At 37.4% G+C, this 18,707-nt stretch overlaps 1 protein-coding gene across 3 annotated transcripts in view; it reads left to right on the forward strand.

Annotated features, from left to right (window-relative positions):
• PRKAR2B (protein kinase cAMP-dependent type II regulatory subunit beta) overlaps positions 1-16,586 on the forward strand; it is an 82,085-nt gene extending 65,499 nt beyond the window's left edge. Inside the window, exons 5-12 of one of the 3 annotated variants that reach the window (XR_006179256.1) lie at positions 8,604-8,710; positions 9,560-9,713; positions 10,471-10,572; positions 11,112-11,186; positions 12,524-12,589; positions 12,725-12,869; positions 14,306-14,489; positions 16,181-16,586. Coding sequence is in view for 2 of the 3 variants with exons in the window: in XM_042872833.1 (XP_042728767.1) it covers positions 8,604-8,710; positions 9,560-9,713; positions 10,471-10,572; positions 11,112-11,186; positions 12,524-12,589; positions 12,725-12,869; positions 14,306-14,439 (783 nt within the window). In the remaining variant the exon portion in view is untranslated. Of the gene's footprint in view, positions 1-8,603; positions 8,711-9,559; positions 9,714-10,470; positions 10,573-11,111; positions 11,187-12,523; positions 12,590-12,724; positions 12,870-14,305 lie in introns of all 3 variants that reach the window. The other 2 variants (XM_042872833.1, XM_042872834.1) reach the window with 2 other exon arrangements.
• Positions 16,587-18,707: the final 2,121 nt, after the last annotated feature.

Here is an 18,707-nt window from a genome sequence, read left to right on the forward strand (position 1 = left end):
TGCCTCTCCCCCTGACAACGTAAGTTCATGTGATGCCAGCTGATGAAATTACTCCCTGGCATACTAGTAAAAAACCCTCCTTGTTAATCTTAGCTGCTAAAGCTACAGTTTCTGGAACAAGAATCAAGCTGTGTGTAGATGGTGTGTCTTCTACTCCCACTGTTTCTTTCTTGCATTGCACTTCAGCTTCTTCCTGCTGTAGTTCTGTGTATGAAAAACGTTGTTGCAGAGGTCAGTGAGTAGAATGGGAAAGAGAATGTAAAGTGCTTAATGGCTTTTCCCCGATGGCCCTTTAGCAAGGTGTCAAACACATTCTTAGATAGCATACCACTCTGAAATGCAGTGTAGCAGCATGTCCTCAAGCACGATCAGAATGGCATTCAGTGATGATGCTAAATGCAGTTCACATTTTGCTAACTTTATCCTACCATAACACACTGTATTTTAATGTGAATGAAAGGATAAGATAAGGGTATCATAAAAGCAAAAGAAGAAACTGCAGTAGTTAGGAGGTGACTTACAGTACTGCTCAGCATTTTAATTAAAGAGCCTATTTGAAAAGGCAAGAGGCTTCACTAAAATAAAAAACAGCCACTTGAATGTGAGACAAAATGACAGAGAGGAGAAAAAGGTAACCTTCAGGCTTTGAGACAATTTAGGACATTCCAAACACATACCATTGTCGTGAGCCAGCATTTATTTGGTAGCAGTTTTTAAATATTAGATAGGTAAGCCTATGCAGAAGTATTTATAAATATTGATATTTTGTATAAAGGCTCTAATGAAAAAGCAGCCTAGTATAAAGGTACATTAGGCTCCAATACTATTCACTAAGTAGCACTTTCTACTTTAAAATCCAACTCCTGTAAAATTCCCTGTGATGTTGTTTGATTTATCTCAGATCTTTGTTTAACTTCGTGGGTTGCTAAGGATGTGACTGATCAATTAATGTCAGTTCAACAATATACTCCTGAGTTAATTCCATTACATAATAAACACTTTAAAAAACATTTTAAAATGTTAAAATACTAACTTTTTTTTGCCTTTCTGGTAGTTGCTCACTTCCCATCTGTTTGGGGTCGCTCATTGTCAGTTTTAGCTAGTGTGTAACAGTACTGGAAAAGTTACTGGAAGAGAAATATGGAATGAAATGTGTGTGCAACAAAATGAGGAAAAGAGGTTTTGCAGAGCTCTTCAGCTTCTTGTTAGAGGGCTGGATCAGGAAAGAATCAAGAGAAAGTCCAGAACTATGCAGGTGAATGCAGAACTGTGTTGATGAACAAACTAAAGTGTGTGCCCAAGGCATATTCCCACACCCTCTCCTTCTTTCTATAGATACTGGAGGTTACTGGCAGTGGAATCAGAAGCTGAATGCTTCTTTCTGTCAAGGTGCTCTTTTCATCCTCCTTGAATCATGCCCTCTTTTCCTTCCTTCTCATTTTGTCTAAGCCAACAAGGAGTAAACAAGATGACCAGATGCCTTGAGCCGTTACTAAGGATGAATCCCAAGTTGCTATTACTAAGTTTTGTTTTTGTGCATGCTACCCAACATCTGTTCTATCACTGAGAGGAAGAGCAGCAGCAGCAGGAGCTGTCTAGATGACACTTCTAGCAGTTACACTTTTGGTTTTGTCTTTTAAGAGGAAATTTTGCTGAGGCAGATTAATAACAAATTATGTGGTTTGTCTGCTACAGGCTAGATATGGACCACAGAGTAGCAGTTAAAAAAAAAAAAAGAACACACAAAAAAACAAGTGATGAACCAACTTACTGTCAAAGTAACTAGGAGGCTAAAGGGACTGGTGCCATCAAAGTTGTGCTGCACCCTAGCACTTAAAGTTCAAGTCCTTTCTTTAGCAAAAATCCATAAACAGTTTTAGATCTGTTCTGTTTCAGGGAAAATTTATTTTGGAGATCATTGCCCTGCTAATGCCTGTAGTGAATATTTCAAATAAGATTTGACCTTTTTCTAAAAAGTAATGAATTATACATATTCTCTACAATTGTACAAGAGCAGTGTCCAGGCATATTGCCACTCATTCACCTGGGGAATTATTATAAAAGAGTACAGATATTGATTAATCAATTATAATTGATTAATTCAACAGAAGATGAAAGAAAGCATAAGGCAGCCATGTTATATGAATAGTGGACTCTTCTGCTCATGGCAAAAGCCTTAATTGAAGTGAGCTACCAACAGAAGGTTCTCATAATGCTTTTGCTTTCTTAATTTTTTTTTTTGCTTTGAAAAATTGGGACTACAGATGGTAGAACAATTAATGCAAATACATATATGAATATATGAATGAGAGAGCCCAGAATGCATGAACATGTTAATACTCTGCTTTCCTAGATTGCATAAAACTCTTCACAAACTAATGGATTCCCAAACATAGAATGGTTCATAGAATGAACTCAATTCTCCTTTCTTCTCTAAGACAAAATTCATATTGACATCATATCTGCTAAATGGGGAAACTCTTCACCTGGCCTGTACTCAGTTAATGAACATTTCACAGAAGAACTGCCCAAAGGAAGGTGTCTTCATCTTAAAAACTTACAATGTGCTTGCAGTCCAGTATTATTTCTGTTACAGAGCCTGGCTTGATGGGCATGTGTGGTATGTCAGAGACAGAACATTAACAATATATAACTGTGCAGAAGAATTTTTGAGGAAAATACTGATTAATACTCAAAAGTATTGATCATACATCTAAATATTAATTAGATTATTTGATAGTGAAGAAATAAGGGCTTTTTGATGAGTTTACAAGTGGATGTCACACAAGGGAGCTAAACATTTTGAGTTGGATCGATAGCACTGGAAGCATTAAGATCACAGTTCCATGGGAGTATATGTACATGGTTTTTGCGCTGAAGAGCAAACACTGGGTGCTGGAGACATGAATTCTGTGATTTACTCTTCATCTTCAAGATCCTGATTTATTGATTTGTAATTTTTTTTCTTCCTGTGATTTTCCTTCCTATACTTGGCTGACTTTTTTTTGTCTCGTTTTTTTCCCGTCACTGTTCTAGTACTGTGTCTGCTTCATAGTACTTTGCTGAACATTAATTAATTGATAGTGGGGGTGGGGTCCTAAGTGGCAATGCTCATGCCATTGCAACTGTGTTGGGAATGAACCAGGCCAACCAGAAGAGCAACAAATTTGCCTCAGCTGCCTCCCATGACAGGAGCCACAAGACCAGCCACCTCAAGGGTGTGTATATCTATGAGGGATCCTCTTGCATTCCCCCAGGGAAACCTGCATCTTCTCCGATGTGCCTGAATCAGTGCTGTGTGCATGGGGGAACAAAGATGAAGAATTAGAGATCTGTGTGTGGTCTCAGGGCTGTGATCTCATTGCAGTCATGGAGACATGGTTGAGACAGCTCACACGACTGGAATGCTGTCATGGATGGGTATGTACTTTAAGACAGTCCAGTGAGGCCGACTTGGTGAAGTTGTTCCTTATGTTAGAGATAGAACTGAACTGTACTGAGCTCTGCTTAGGGGTGAATTGTGAAGAGCGTATTTGTGAGCGCTGAGGGGAACGTAAACGTGATTGACACAGTTGTGGGTGTTTATTACAGGCTGACTAATCAGGAGGAAGAAGTTGATGAGGCCTACAGACAGCTGAAAGTAGCCTTATGGACACAAGCACACGTTTTCATGGAGAACTTCAACTTGTAAATGATTTTAGTATGCACATTAGGATATGAAATGATAATACATTAGGCTTGCACGCTTTTTTTTTACATGGATATCATGATAAGCCTAGATTCACGGCTGAAAACTGCAGCATAGGAAGTTCCGCACAAACATGCGCAAGAACGTCTTTACAGTGAGGTGACGGAGCACTGGAACAGGCTGCCCAGGGAGGTGGTGGAGTCTCCTTCTGTGGAGATGTTCAAGACCTGCCTGGATGCCGACCTGTGCGACCTGCTGTAGGGAACCTGCTTTGGCAGGGGGGTTGGACTCGATGATCTCTGGAGGTCCCTTCCAACCCCTGCAATTCTGTGATTCTGTGATTCTGTGTGATTCATTAAGGTGCTTGGTATCTAAATTTCACGCAGTAAAATAATTCTTAATCTGAGAGATTCCTAAAACCTCTGTTTAGGTGCTCTGCTGTGCACTCGCACCTTGATAACTATCAGAGGTGTTTTTGACATTAAAGTTCTGCTTCTATGCTAGAGTTTCATGTGGCCACCATGGGATAAAGTGGAAGAGGAGGGCAACTACTTTTTGTCATAAGGGTACTGTTTAGAGTATGTGCACACATGAAGAGAGCATCTGGCTTCTACTACAGTGTTGCTGAGGAGCTCCTGTCTAATTTCCACTGAGGACAGAGGGCTCTCTGGAGCACAGCAAAGAGGACAAAGTAGCGGAGACATTATAGCTGAGGTGCTTTGTGCAGACGGAAGCTTGAAGGGGCCTGAAAAAAAAGTGCATGAGGGGCTATGGAAATACTAAAGTTAGTGTAGTAACAGTGATGATGAGGCCCAGTGAGTGCTCCACAGCATCAGCTGGACCAGCCAGCTGTGTGACATAAGAGATTTCAAGCCAGATCCAGAGGTAGGATACAGCTGTCCGGGTCTCAGGCTCCTGAGAGTGTCTGATGTCTCTCCTGAAGGCTGAGGGGCATCACCAATGTGCTGTGCTCAGTGCTGAGCTGCCAGGTGAAGGAGCCATAGAAGGACGTGCAGCAGGCAGGAGACATTGTGAGATGCTGAAATAATACGTAAGTAAATAATATCTGTTTAAGCGTAAGTGAAGGCCTTTTTACCCATGAGGATGGACAAATGCTGAACCAGGTTGCTCAGAGAGGTTGTGGAGTTAATTTACATGTTTTGGGATGAAAGAACTAAGAATACCTGCTCACTGTTTTTCACTACTTAGTCACAGAACATGCTTTTCGTATTAAATGTTTAGTATTTTGAACACTTTAATTACAGGGAAAATGTCATTTGATTGACTAGAAAGACAGATTTTGTTTGTCAGGAAATTAGAAAGGATGCCAACAGGCAGAGTTTGACTGATTGCAATAGGCTGTTTTAGGCTGTTTTACTCTTAAAATTTTACATTCTTGTCACCTTTCTTCAGTTCTATAATCAGTAACAATAGATCTGGGGACATTCAGTGATCCTTAAGCCAAGCAGTGTATTATCACTATACATGGATGTACAGCTGAACTCTTACACCTCAGTCTCCTGCTAACCCCACGAAACCAGGCAAGTAAGCAGGGTGGTTTTGTCTAGACTCTTTTCTGGAAAGAAGTCCTGGCTTGTCCGCTCCTTCAAACCGTGACCAGGGCTTATCAGGAGGAACAATAGTTAGCACAAGCCCAGACTGTTCCAGCTGGGCTGACAGTTTTGCCAAGAGCAGAATAGCCTGGACAGTACCATACCAGTGCCTGAGCACATCCCATGGTCCTGGTGAGTTGTGCTTCATAGTTGGCTCTGATTCTGATTTATCTAAACATGCAGAAGAACTTCCTCATTTAAGCTGGTACTAAACCAGGATAGGGGCAGTCTTGGTCTGAATAAGAGAGAAAACTGCACTATCTCCACTTTAGATTGTAGGAGAGGATGTATCATGCTGGCTGATGCTGGTGAGCGAACCAACGATCCTTCGTTTTCCTGTTTCCCAGTGATAAAAGACCTAAAGGAACAGTATGGAGCTGCATGAGGGGAGGCTTTGGCTGGGTGTTAGGTAAAGGTTCTTCACCCTTTGCCAGTGGTCAGGCACTGGAACAGGATCCCCAGGACAGTGGTCATAGCACCAAGCTGACAGATCAAAATACATTTGGACAACACTCTATTGAATTTTTGGGTGGTTTGAATTTTGGGTGGTCCTGTGTGGAGCCAGGAGTTGGAATTGGTGATCCATGTGGTTCCCTTATAGCTTGGGATATTCTGTGATTCTAAATCCTCACCTGAAATCAAAGTTGCTTCAGACAGTAACTGTAGTTTGTTTATTTCACTTATCTAGTAAGTGATTTTGTGAAATCACACTCTGTCGTAAAGTCCAATTGTTAGACATTTTGTCAGGAATGCGTAACTACACTCCAAAAAAGAAAAAAAAAAAAGAAAAAAAAATCTTTATAAAGAAAATCTTGCTACATGAATATAGTTTATATTGTGAATGTGTCTTTCAGAAAATCTGATTTCTTACTCAGCCTCTTCATACTTAAAGAAATTAAAGGATTTTTTGCTGCCCAATAAAATCTAAGTTGCTTTGATGGCAGCAGCCCAAGATTACCACGATTTTCTAAAAGATTCCTTTTTTGATATTTGCATGCTTCACCATTAAGAATGTAAGAAAAAAAAAATCCATTGCTGCTATTAATCAGAATATGTAAATAAATGTTATATATGTAATCAAATTTCAAATAATTTGAACTTCAGTTTTGGCAATTCTTATTTGTAGAGAAAATTGTTCTTAAGAATAAAGAGCTGGTAAATGTTACTCTTGAAAAAGCTGTGTTAAGATAATGAAACTCTAGCAAAAGTCATGGATTTCATGACATCCATGTTCAATAGTTCAGTTTCTCTATAAATTTTATTTCTATTAGAATTGCATCATTTTAATAAAGTATCATTCTAGCAGTGCGGATTACCAGATTGCCACAGCATTACACAGATCTGCAAACAGTGATATAAAAAAATTCTTCCTGGTTTCATTTTATAAGCATTTTTCAAACCCAAACTGCTTTCAGATTGTGCCACTTTACAAAATACTGGAATTAATTTTGCATATGATAGCAGATCTACTTTTTAATTTTGAAATTACCCATCTTTATCCTTTCAGAGCAACTACAGAGAGCACTAGTAGATTGAGCCTCATTTTGGCAGGGAAACAAGAGGATTCGCGTAGAAGCAGGCTAAGCAAGCAGGTTTTGTAATTCTCATGGTGACATCAAGAGCCACGTGCCTGGGTTGGCTATTGCAGTCTGCTCTATCATTATGTTGTGTGGAAAGTTTTGGAAAGAGGACCACTTGTCTTTCAGTTGGTTGCAGTTTATTCAGAAAGTTAAATTACATGTGTCGTGCTTCAGAAGATAACTGTGTATTGTTTTCAGTGTCTCCCAGTGGCGTGCGCACGCATACGCTTTTCTCCTAAATTGAATTATAAGCTATTCACTTATGAATGGATAGTTACATGACCTTTATTTTTTGCAAATACGTACCTGCCTATAACAAAAAAAAAAGTACTAAAACAAGACATAGAGGATTCCCTGCTGGCCTAGGTAGGCTGCATTATGTCCTTCTGTACTTTCCCATGATACGTACTGAGGATGGATGCTGTGCATCTGTTGCTTTTCTGTGCCCACACATGATAAATTAATTCTGTAAAGTAAAATTGTATTTGTCTGCTTTCATTTTTAAATAGGATCTGATAACACCAGCTTGATTTTTTTAAAAGGTTTGCGTAAGTGAAGAAATTCAATAAATTAAAGATGGAATTCATTCACCTAACTTTATCTGTCTACAAATGAAGTATCATTTAGTTGGAGTAGCCCTCTGTCAGCAGGAAGAAAGCAATCTCTAGAGAATTATTCTGAGATATGTGGTATAGTTTTCTCTGCCCATGGGCTGCAGAAGGACTCTTAATGGACTGGGTTAGCTGGTTTTGTTCAGAAAGGTAATTGTCATTTTGCAGTGGTTGGGATTGCTATGAATTGAACCATTCAAAAAATGCCTGAGGATGTAAATACTGTTGTGGTTTTCAGTAGTTTCACTTTTTGTTCCAATGTTATACATACTTGGTAAGCTTGAAAATGTCATTGAGAATTTTGTGCTTGTTCTCAGCGTTTTAAGTACATTTCTGAATAAACTGGAAATAAAACTTCAATTATTAAGTTATCTTTTTAGGATTTGTATCAATACACAAAAGAGCTGTGTTTGTTGCTTTTTAATGTAAATAATTAATTAGGTTTTAGGAGGTCTACAGCAAGCAAAGCAAACAGTATGATTAGTTATTAGTTTTTTGTTTTATAATTCAAAAGTTGACATTTTGTTATTCTGTTAATTTTTCCCTCCAGGCATTCATATTCCATTCAGTTTAATAAAGTATTTTTATAACCATGTGTACGTTCCTATTTCCCAGTAAGCCTAGCATTTACTAAACCAAAGCACTACAGACCATTATGGTTACTTCTGTCCCAGCATCATGCAGATGTGATGTAACTCAGATTTTCAAAGTACTTGCAGCCATTTTGATGTGATAAAATATTTCTGAATACAAAACCAGGTAAGTGTGTTGTTTGCAATGAGGCACACAACTATATAATTGATGAAATTAGTGAAGGCTAGCTTGAAATTCTATTTTTTGAATGCTTATGAGTAATTTTTATTGCAGTCAAGATCTGTTTTGTCATTAGTAGTACAAGAAGGGAAGTTGGGATCGGAACACTGACAGAGAAAAAACTATTAGTAGGAAGTAGAATCTGTCTTTCTGGCTTACCCATGCATCTCTGCAGCGTAAACATTTTTATGTCTCTAAGCAATTTATGCATATTTGAGAAGTGGAGCTGTTAGTTAATCTGAAGAGTAAGATTTTGAAAGCAGATGATAATTTCTTGTCTTTGTGTTCTTTTAAACAGGAACAGATGTCTCAGGTGTTGGACGCGATGTTTGAAAAGCTGGTTGAAGGAGGGGAACATGTCATTGATCAAGGAGATGATGGTGACAACTTCTATGTCATTGATAGGTGAATGGCTGTGTCTTGTAGCACTGAGTATTATGGGAAAGTCCACTGAGAAAAATCTATTTCTCAATGTGCTTGCACTTGATTCTTACACATTTGTGTGGGAGAAAGAAAATAGAACACATGAGAACTGATGCAGTTGTGTCTGAGACTTGGAGAGCAGTTTTTGGAAATCATTTACACGATTTATCAACATGTACTGTACAGATACAAGGTGATGGCTTAGCATCAGTGAGGATGGCTGTGTCATGTTCTGTAAGATACCATATTTTACTGCTTTCTGAAAACAAAAAAGTAATAGTTGAGTGAACAGACGAGGGGGAGAAATCCTCATGATGTTAGATAATTACATGATCTCTTTATTTCATAATCTTATGTTGCTTTTCATGCGCATTCATTGGATGTGGAATTCATCTAATTATTACCTTACAAATTACTGTTTTGAAGTATTTTAGATGTTAAATTGTGTTATTTCATAACATAATATGCTACATTTGTACATAGTATAGTTAAAATTAATAAACATGTATACTACTAGTTCATTTTTAATGAATACAATTTTGGCAATCAATAGATCACTGTAAATCCAGTCTGTTTTTACAGAGAATTACTGTCAAAACTGACAGCCTTATCCTTCACTTTAGAGAGGAACTACTTTTGTTATTTACTGAATAATTATTGAAGTGAAGGAGTTGTCCTCAGCAAGGGGGACAGGTTAATACAATTTAAGCAAGTGGAATATGTATTTAAAATGCTTTATTTTGGGTACTCATGGTATAAAAATAAAGTGAGAGTGCTTAGCAAAGAACAGGACTAGATTCTACTCACTTTATTTATATATTTTATTAACAGAGGGACATACGATATTTATGTAAAATGTGATGGTGTTGGGAGGTGTGTTGGCACCTATGACAACCGAGGAAGTTTTGGTGAGCTGGCCTTAATGTACAACACACCCAGAGCAGCTACAATTATAGCTACCTCTCCTGGTGCCATCTGGGGTTTGGTAAGTGAAATACTGACGTTAATGTATTATTCATTTGTTTTAAATGTATGATATAAATGGCACTGATATGCTATAACAGTTTAAAAAAAGTAGAATTATTATTTTAGAAAATTTAATATTAACAATTCTGAGAACTCCTAGCACTTTTTTAGCAGAAACTGCAGGAAAAAAAACGGATACACAAGAAAGCACTGAGTTTAAAAAAAAAAAAAAAAAAGTTATTTTACTGTTCTTTATTGTTAATTTCCCAAATTGCGAAATGAATGCTGTTGATTTCAGAGAAGAATTCAAATATGAGCTTATTTATCAATGTTACATTATTTAGATCTTCCACAACAGCAGTAGAATTTACCAAAACAGTAAAACTGGATTAGCCGTTCTTAAGGCTTTGGTATCAATTTATTGGCTGATCCCAAGGTAGAGATAGCTGTTGTTCACATCCCTCAGTGCTCATCATGTAGTCAGCCTGTTTAGGCAAATCTGGCCGTAAGTAAACTCTGTATGTATGTTCTGCCGAAGGGCAGAGAAGCTTTTCACAATGTGAATGAGATTAAGATCAGGAGCTTAATTTTTAGGAGCTCATGGTTGACCCCTAGAGGAATTTTGCTTTCTCTAACTGACTCTAGGCAGCTAGCATTATAGCTAAACTGAGTTACTTCAACTAGGTAATACGAACATCTTCAGCTACTTCTAAAGAATGTTCTACCATGTATGTGTTTTCTGTTGCTAAACTCTCTTCTTCTCTTTGTGTTTACAGGACAGGGTAACATTCCGAAGAATCATTGTAAAAAACAATGCCAAAAAGAGAAGAATGTATGAAAATTTTATTGAGTCGTTGCCATTCCTTAAATCTTTAGAAGTAAGCTTTCTATTGCATTATTTTAATGGCTGCATCAGAGGTACTTGGTAAAATTCTTAAAATTTGGATTTAGCATACTACTTTAGAAAAATATCATAGTTTCTATCTTTTAAATTTGAAGGATAAAGAACCATTGTCAATACAGTATTTAAAATTTTGGTGGCTTTTTTTCTTTCTTTTACTTTCATTTTCTTGAGCTTAATTTTTCTTGATAATAGTAAAATTAAACGATTACTTAGGGAATTTCAAAATATCTTCATTTAACAGTTACATTTGTACATGTATGCTTTTCTGAAATAACTTTGGAAGAAGTGGATGTAAGACATCCAAAATGTAACCTCTGTCAACACTTCCACCTCTGAAGACTATACTATAACCTCAGAAATGCTATTCAGCAGCTCTTTCTTTCTTTAATGATTATCAAAACAGGAGACTAAAGATATGCTATCCGATGTAAAGATTCATGGAAAGAAGTATAAATGGGCTTTCTAAATATAATACGGTAATGTTAATCAGATGTTTTTCTTTTTTAAATGAAGGTATCTGAGCGTTTGAAAGTGGTTGATGTGATTGGCACCAAAGTATACAAGGATGGTGAACAAATCATTGCTCAGGTACACCTGTTTGTTTTGTTTTAGTTTTTCTCTTCCAATAAGCAACGATTACCATAATATTTATAAATGATACTTGATTTTAAACTATATTCCGTTATCAAAACAAAAACAGTGAACCTGGAGGAGTGATACTGTTTCAGAAGCTAATTTTTTACTTACATAGTACTCTGAAAAAGTTCCCTTTCTGTTGGTGTGAATAAACAAGTCAACATTTTTAATATATTTAGCAATTCAAACTATATTATCAAATGATAGTTTAGACTAATGAGCACTGAAGACCTGCCTTGCTTTTCTTGTAGATGCTCTAGGGCATAGGGTTAAATTGTTAGGTAGTTTTGTGTGGAGCCAGGAGTCGGAAATTTGGATTCTTTTAGATCTCTCCCAGGTTGGGGTATTCTGTGGTTCTGTGATCTGGGAAGCTCTTTGGAATAGGCAACTGAGATTGTCTCGCCCAAAATTATTTACTGTATATCAGATACAGCCCTTGGAGGCTTTTGTATATGGGAAACTGTAAGAGAAATCATTAAGAAAGAATGCAGAGGTGGAGAAACAGGAGTAAGGATCCTATCATCTTCCATATTTGTTTTTTTCCTTGCTTTTTGTATAAGCTATGTCTTTTCATGAAAAGTATTTGCTGTCAGTTCTCTATAGGTGTTCTGTTTTGTGCCTTAAAAGAGTATTTCACTTTAAAAGTGGTTTCTTTGGCAGTGATATCAAAAAGGTAAACTTCAAGGCACTGGCTGCCAATATTTTAATGTTACAAGAGCTGCTGCAAAAGTAATGCCTCATATTTTATTATGTTGGTGGTATGGCAGTAAGGTGGTATGGCCTTCTCCTATCATTCTCTTACATTTTGCTGCCTTGAGACAGATGGCAACAGAGGGGCACTCTGACAAAATGGCATCTGATATGAAAGAGCATGTGTAGCACTCCTAATTTTGGCTGGATTGTCCAGCCCACACCCACTGTATATTCTGAATTTGGCACCTTCTGATTTCAATCTATTCAGGCCAATGAAAGATGACTGCACAGGCAGCATTTTCCTAGCATTTTCCAACACCATCAGAGCAGCTGTGAAACGATGGATCACCATTACTGGTGCAGATCTTTATGACCATATCATGCAGGTTCTCATACATCACTGGTAAAAATGCATAGCTAATGGTGAAAAATAGTGTTTTGTAGCTGAGAATTTGCTTCATCAAAATAGTTCTTATGATCTTTGTTGTGGTTTCCATGGAAATAAATAGAGGCGTTACTTTCACCCTGGTTATGTAGTGTGAAATTAAAATGGAATTCCACATTTCCTTTACCCACTTTGTTTTTTTCTTCTACAGGGCGACATGGCTGATTCTTTCTTCATTGTGGAGTCTGGGGAAGTAAGGATTATAATGACAAGGAAGGTAAAACATCCCTAAAACACATTTTTATTTAATCTTGATTTATTCAAAACATTACTATTATTGTTGTCAGTTTTGCTTATACAAGTGAGTTCAGCAAATATTGTTCTCGGTTTTTCTTTTTACTTGATGTTTTAGGGTAAACCAGATGTAGAGGTAGAAGAGAATGGAGCAGTTGAAATAGCTCGATGCTCAAGAGGACAGTATTTTGGAGAACTTGCTCTTGTAACTAACAAACCACGAGCTGCTTCTGCGTTTGCTCTTGGCACTGTCAAGTGTTTAGGTACTGCTCAGTAATACTTTGTATCTAATATAACAATTATATAATCTGTCGGATTGTTTTAACTTTGAACTCTGTCTTTCTCCAGAATATAAGGTTTAATTACATTTACCCAAATGAGGCTTCTTGATCACATCACATTTTACTATGTATTTCTATTTATTTTAGCTACATGCAAAAATTATGATTAACTGGTATTGAAAACAAATTTGTGACTTTTCTGTGATTATGTAGAAGTAAAATTGCTTCAAGACTGTGCAGATAGTATTGCTGCAAACCTTTTGTAGCTATCAGAAAAATCTGTCCAACACTGCAGCTAGCTAAAGAATTTCTTTTCCCTCTTTTCCCATTATTCTGACTATTACCCATAAAATAACTTTGTGGTAAGTCTTCTGTCCCATTTTATCACCATGACTGAAGCTTTAACAAATTCTTTCACCAGCTGCTAATTTAATCATTCTATCACACTGCCGTTTGCTTATAGACAACCTCTTCTGACTCATTCCTTTTCATGGTCATAATGTTTAATTTCTACATACCCACATCTAGTTATGGGAAAATGGAAAATATGGTTTTGGCTTTCTTGAAGGATGGCTTGATTACCATGCCAGTAAACAAAAAGTTTATTTCTAATTTATAAAGCTGTTGTTTTTTTAAATCCATATCTCTAAACTCACACAGATGAGCAGGCAGTAGGAGTAAAAACCGTAGAAAGATAAGAATGAGAAGCAGTGAGGAAGAAGACTGTACTGGTGATTCATCTCTGGCACTTCTGAATAGCAGAGATCTGAACATTTCTCAGGAGCCAGGGGGCTGCAGGATGAAGGTTGGAAGCTGACTGAAGTGTGAAGTTTCCTCCCTGGCCTGTTGGCTAGAAATACAGTGGATAATGCCATGTGATCAGTGAAGGGAAACATTCTGGTTGGGTAGAGAATACTGATGTGACATGGATTGCTATTTCCAACTTCTTGTATGTTTGCTAGGAAGTAAATATCTATTCATTTCCACTGTGAGTGGAAACAGGTAAAAACAGCAAGAAAATAAGCCAAGCTAGACCCCAGATATAGCCAACAACATCAAGAATGGATGTGTTTTATTTGAAATTCCAAGGCTTTTAATACTGCATTCTGCAGAGGAATCCAGGCCCTTCCAGAGTTCTTGTGGAGCTCTTGAATCACATAAATCTTAATTTGAAGATATTTCATAAGTAAGAAGCCTAGCAAAGGCTAGTATTTATGAAGGTTCATGACAGCAGTGTATTGGTGAATATTTGTTAGCTAAGGTAAGTGGCTCTCTTCTGTGTAAACAGTGTATACCTCAGTAGAATCTTTCTAGTTACCGTTTAAAATTTTCCTTTGGAATGTCATAAACACTAAGATTGGTGCCTGCCTCTGATGAGTGCATTACATTCTTTCTCTTTCTCTTTCCTTTTATCTTAGTTATGGACGTGCAGGCATTTGAAAGGCTTTTGGGACCTTGTATGGAAATTCTGAAAAGAAACATTGCAAACTATGAAGAGCAGCTAGTTGCTCTGTTTGGAACAAACATGGACATTGCTGACACCAGTGCATGAACTAAACCTTGGAGCAACAGGATCAGTTATGAGAACATAGCACAGTAGTGGTTAGTCCACTGAGAAATTGTCTCTCTTCCTATAGATGCCAAGCATTTTCTGTGATTTTAGGAGCGCATTTTGGGGTGGTTCTTTAGTTTTTGGGGTTTTCTTTTTTTTTGGACTTATTACAGTGGAAGTACTAGTAAACAAAATAGAAATTCAATGACTTGGGGACTTGGTTTTTTAAAGTGCTTAGCTGTAATGGTTCCACCTGAAATTAAGAAGACCTGTGGGACCACAGCACCTTTGAAAATCAAGTCCTTTAATACAACATTTCTTTAAAGAGTAGACTTCAAAAAACCCACATGCGATGAACTTGTTAAACCATCTTCTGTCCTTCCAAATGATTGCAGTTTTTCTGGGAAGACTGTTAGTTTGAATGTGATATGTTGAAAGTATTAGTGCACACAAAGTGTTTATATGTATTAATACAGAAGATATACAGTAGATATTACTTTCTGACTATTACGATTGTCATGATTTTATGTTGCATTTATCACAAGTGTAGTGAATCACAAGACTAATCGTAAGATAAAGCATGACAATGCATTTTGTGTAACGCTCATGAACCAAATCTGATTTTTAACGTTTTGTAATTTGTCTGGAAGTCCTCTTCGTTTAATACGTCATGTTTCAGCACGACATTGTAATATCTTATGCAATTTAGAGGACTTGTATATTTTTGCAATAAACTGCATTTTTTATTAGTTATGTGTATTCTGTATAGTCTAGAGTGAGAACAGCTGACAAATTAACCTCCATGCTTTAGAAGCAAAGGCATAGGTTGTTGTCATGTTCTGCCTAATCATACATAACCTATGTCGTTTTACTTCTCCCTGTTTTATATTTATGCATTTTGTCTTCTCTATGCTTGTTCTCTAGTTAGTTTTTTTTAGATCTCACCTTTTTTAATCTGTTAAATCTTTGACCTATTTCAATTCAAAGGATCTCTGTATATCTCTCTTCTTGCAGTCTAATCTTAGCTATCAAAGACCAGGTCCAGTTAACAAAGTGACTGATATTGAGAGCCATGCTAAACTAAGCTTGTTTTTGAAAAAATCCTTATCAGCAAGTGCAAAAGTATATTGACTTTTAAAGATCAGTAGTTAAAAGCTTTCTACAATTCTGGAAATAATGCTGCTGTTAAAGCTAACATGTCCTGCTTTCAAAAAATGTAGGTCGTCGTAAAATACCTTTTTAGCTCTAATAGCATGGGATACCTTCTGAGACTGAGGAGAGAGACTATCATCTTAATTAGGAGCACAGGACTCATTGCTTACGAAGGTCTGTGCCTGGAAATTTCAGGCATGGCCCAATCTGAATACTGAACCTAGCTGTTGATGTACAGAGCAAGCTAGTGCACATAATGGCAACAGGCAGTGGTTCTGCCAAAACAGTACTACAAGAATTGTAGGAAGGCTGCTTGTGCCCTGTTTTGAATACCTGAATGATAACATCTTTCCTCTTTAGATAATGACTTTTCTAATGCCATATATTTACGGATGTTGATGTAATTATTATCCTGTAGTTAGTGATACTTTCTGACAATTTATATAATCATACCTGCATATGAAATTATGATTACATAATACAATTATAATATATAATTTATGCCATATAGTATGGTATAAATTATAAGTCAAATTCTTAACAAACCCAATCTGAGCAAAATTTACAAGTGTCATTTTTTTTAATCTAGAAACCTGCTATGAATAATTGCACATATGAGAACTTGCCTTTATACTTTTGACTTACGGAAAAAAGAGAAGCTTGTTATACTAGAAGGAGATATCAGGTAACTAAAATCTACACTCCTGTCATTCTGTATGCTTAATCTCTGAAAGCTACCTAAATTTTGCACTAGCTTAATGTGATTAAGAGAAATGCTAGAAATTACTTGTATGGCAGTAAACTAGGATCAAGGCTGTAAATGCCAGTCACGATATTTTCAATATTGTTGGTTATATTTAAAGTTTCCTTACAATAAACAACACTTTTATATATATAAATACATGTTTATTGATATTGTTGTGTTTTAATTCCATTATTATAAAGTTGCAAGTGAACTATTTATATTCATTTATTAAAACATTAATAATTCTTAACACTTTCATGTTGATTTTCATAAGTTACGTACATATTCTGGTTATTCGCTGTAGAGAACGTGTTGGTGTGGTTTTTGTCCTAGCTGCTTTGTAATGGATGGTTTGCTTTAGCACATAGCCGGGGAGGTGCTGTGGTTGTGGGGAGTGACAAATGTCAGATAATCAGACACTGAGATTTTCTAGGTCCCAAATTATGGCTTCCTGCTGAGGCAGTTTCTTTGTGTTGTTCCTGAGAACTGAATGATTTCTGGAATTTTCTATGTTGGTGAATTACCAATGGTGATAAATTGTCACTTTGTAAGTTTGGTACAAATCTGTATATCTTTCATCAGTCAGCGTTTGGGATTTCTCCTGGGTCCTGTCATGTGTGTGCTTCAGGCTTGCCAGACTTAGTGTCAGAGATGTGGCAGAAGTTCACTTTACAAAGGAAATCGTAGCAAGTCACCAACTTTCAATTATTGGTGCATTTCAAAAAGGAAAAGGTAGTTGTAATAGTTTTGAACAATGTCATATTTAACTTATGAGAGTGTCTATGTCCATATTTAGATTACTTGACCAGTACTCCCAATAGAGTCAAGTAGTATCCCCAAATGAGGATGTTGTCTTTGTAGTCAAGTTGCTGAAGGAGTGTGGCGGAGGCATCGGCTCAGCATCTAGATTCTGTTCCTCTCTCAGTTCCCAAACCTCATCAGCAATTTGTAGTTCATAGAGTCATAGAATCATAGAACGGCCTGAGTCGAAAAAGACCTCAAAGATCTAGTTCTGCAGATGATTTAAATATGTTTGGCAAATGGCTACATTCTAAAGAGGAAAGCTAACAAACGCTCCAATTAGTTTGTTGAAAATGTGCTCTACTGGGTAAAGAAAACAGATAAATTCTATAGGAGAAGGGCAGTCACGAGCTCAGATGTTACCAAGCACAAGAGAATATGCATGGCACTGAATGCTGATGGATGTCTGAACCATGGGAACAGACATTCAACCACAGCCCCCAGTCAACCACAAGACACAAACTCTGAGGAAACCAAAGCTCCTTGGTCCTAGTGTCATTTCTGAGTGGTTTTGAATGTCATTTGTTTGTGCTTCAGGAGATTATCTGAGACAAGGTCTGGGGCAGTCGCTGCACCTCTTGTGTGCAGAAATCCAGAAGTAGACAGGTCTTGAAGCAAAGCTATGAAATGCGTTATGGCACCATCTGCAGCCTCATTGTGGATTAACCTGGCAGCAGCTCAGCACCACATGGCTGTGTGTTCACTGCTCCCCACATGGGACGAGGGAGAGAACTGGAAACAAAATAGAATGTGTCTATTTATATAAAAACTATTTACCAGGGCGGAAGAAAATGGAAACAAAAATGCAATGATAACAATACATCCAGCCACAGTGCAATTACCACCCACCAACTGACGCACAGCAGCAGTGTGACTCCCCACCAGCGCTGTCAGGTCTCACCCCCCAACAACTGATGCCCGCTTCTTTGCATGTTGAGTATGTTGGAATCAGCAGTATTGGCTACCTTACAAAATTTAGGATTGTATCCGCACCCAGAGTTGGATTTCCTTCAGATAGATACCTAGACTGTTTCTAGATTCTTCATCCCCATTTTGAGTCCGGTATTTACAGGCTGGGCACTGCACTTGGTGGACCAGAGTAAGCTGAATGACCTTGAAAGGATTTAAAAAAAAAAAAATTGTTACATTTTCAACATTGTCTCTTCCTTCACCCCATCTCTTTCTAAATGAACTTTATCCTGGCAGCTGGGTGAAGAAGCAGTGGCAGAACTGCAATGGCTATTGGGGCTGCTGGGACGCAGTGCCCTGCTGATTGTGCAGTGATTCTCTTCCTTGTCCCTCTTCCTGTCCCTTCTATAATGGCAAATCCAGCAGAGCTAGAGAGCAGCAATGGTGCTGCCATTGGCTGTGTTTCCTCCTTAGAACTGTGTATGCCATATAGGGAAAAGGCCAAACTGTTATATAAAGAAAACATTGCTCAGTCAAAGCAGTGTGAAGAACTGCCAACAGGAGTTACATATACTAGTCCATTCTGACAGGATGTGCTGACTCAATCTCTTCTTATTGAGGTGAATGAAATTAGGACAGACTAAAAATAGCACTGTGGCAT

The sequence above is a fragment of the Lagopus leucura genome, unplaced genomic scaffold (assembly GCF_019238085.1).
Source record: "Lagopus leucura isolate 7727_CA_CO unplaced genomic scaffold, USGS_WTPT01 Super-Scaffold_100008, whole genome shotgun sequence".
NCBI lineage: Eukaryota > Metazoa > Chordata > Aves > Galliformes > Phasianidae > Lagopus > Lagopus leucura.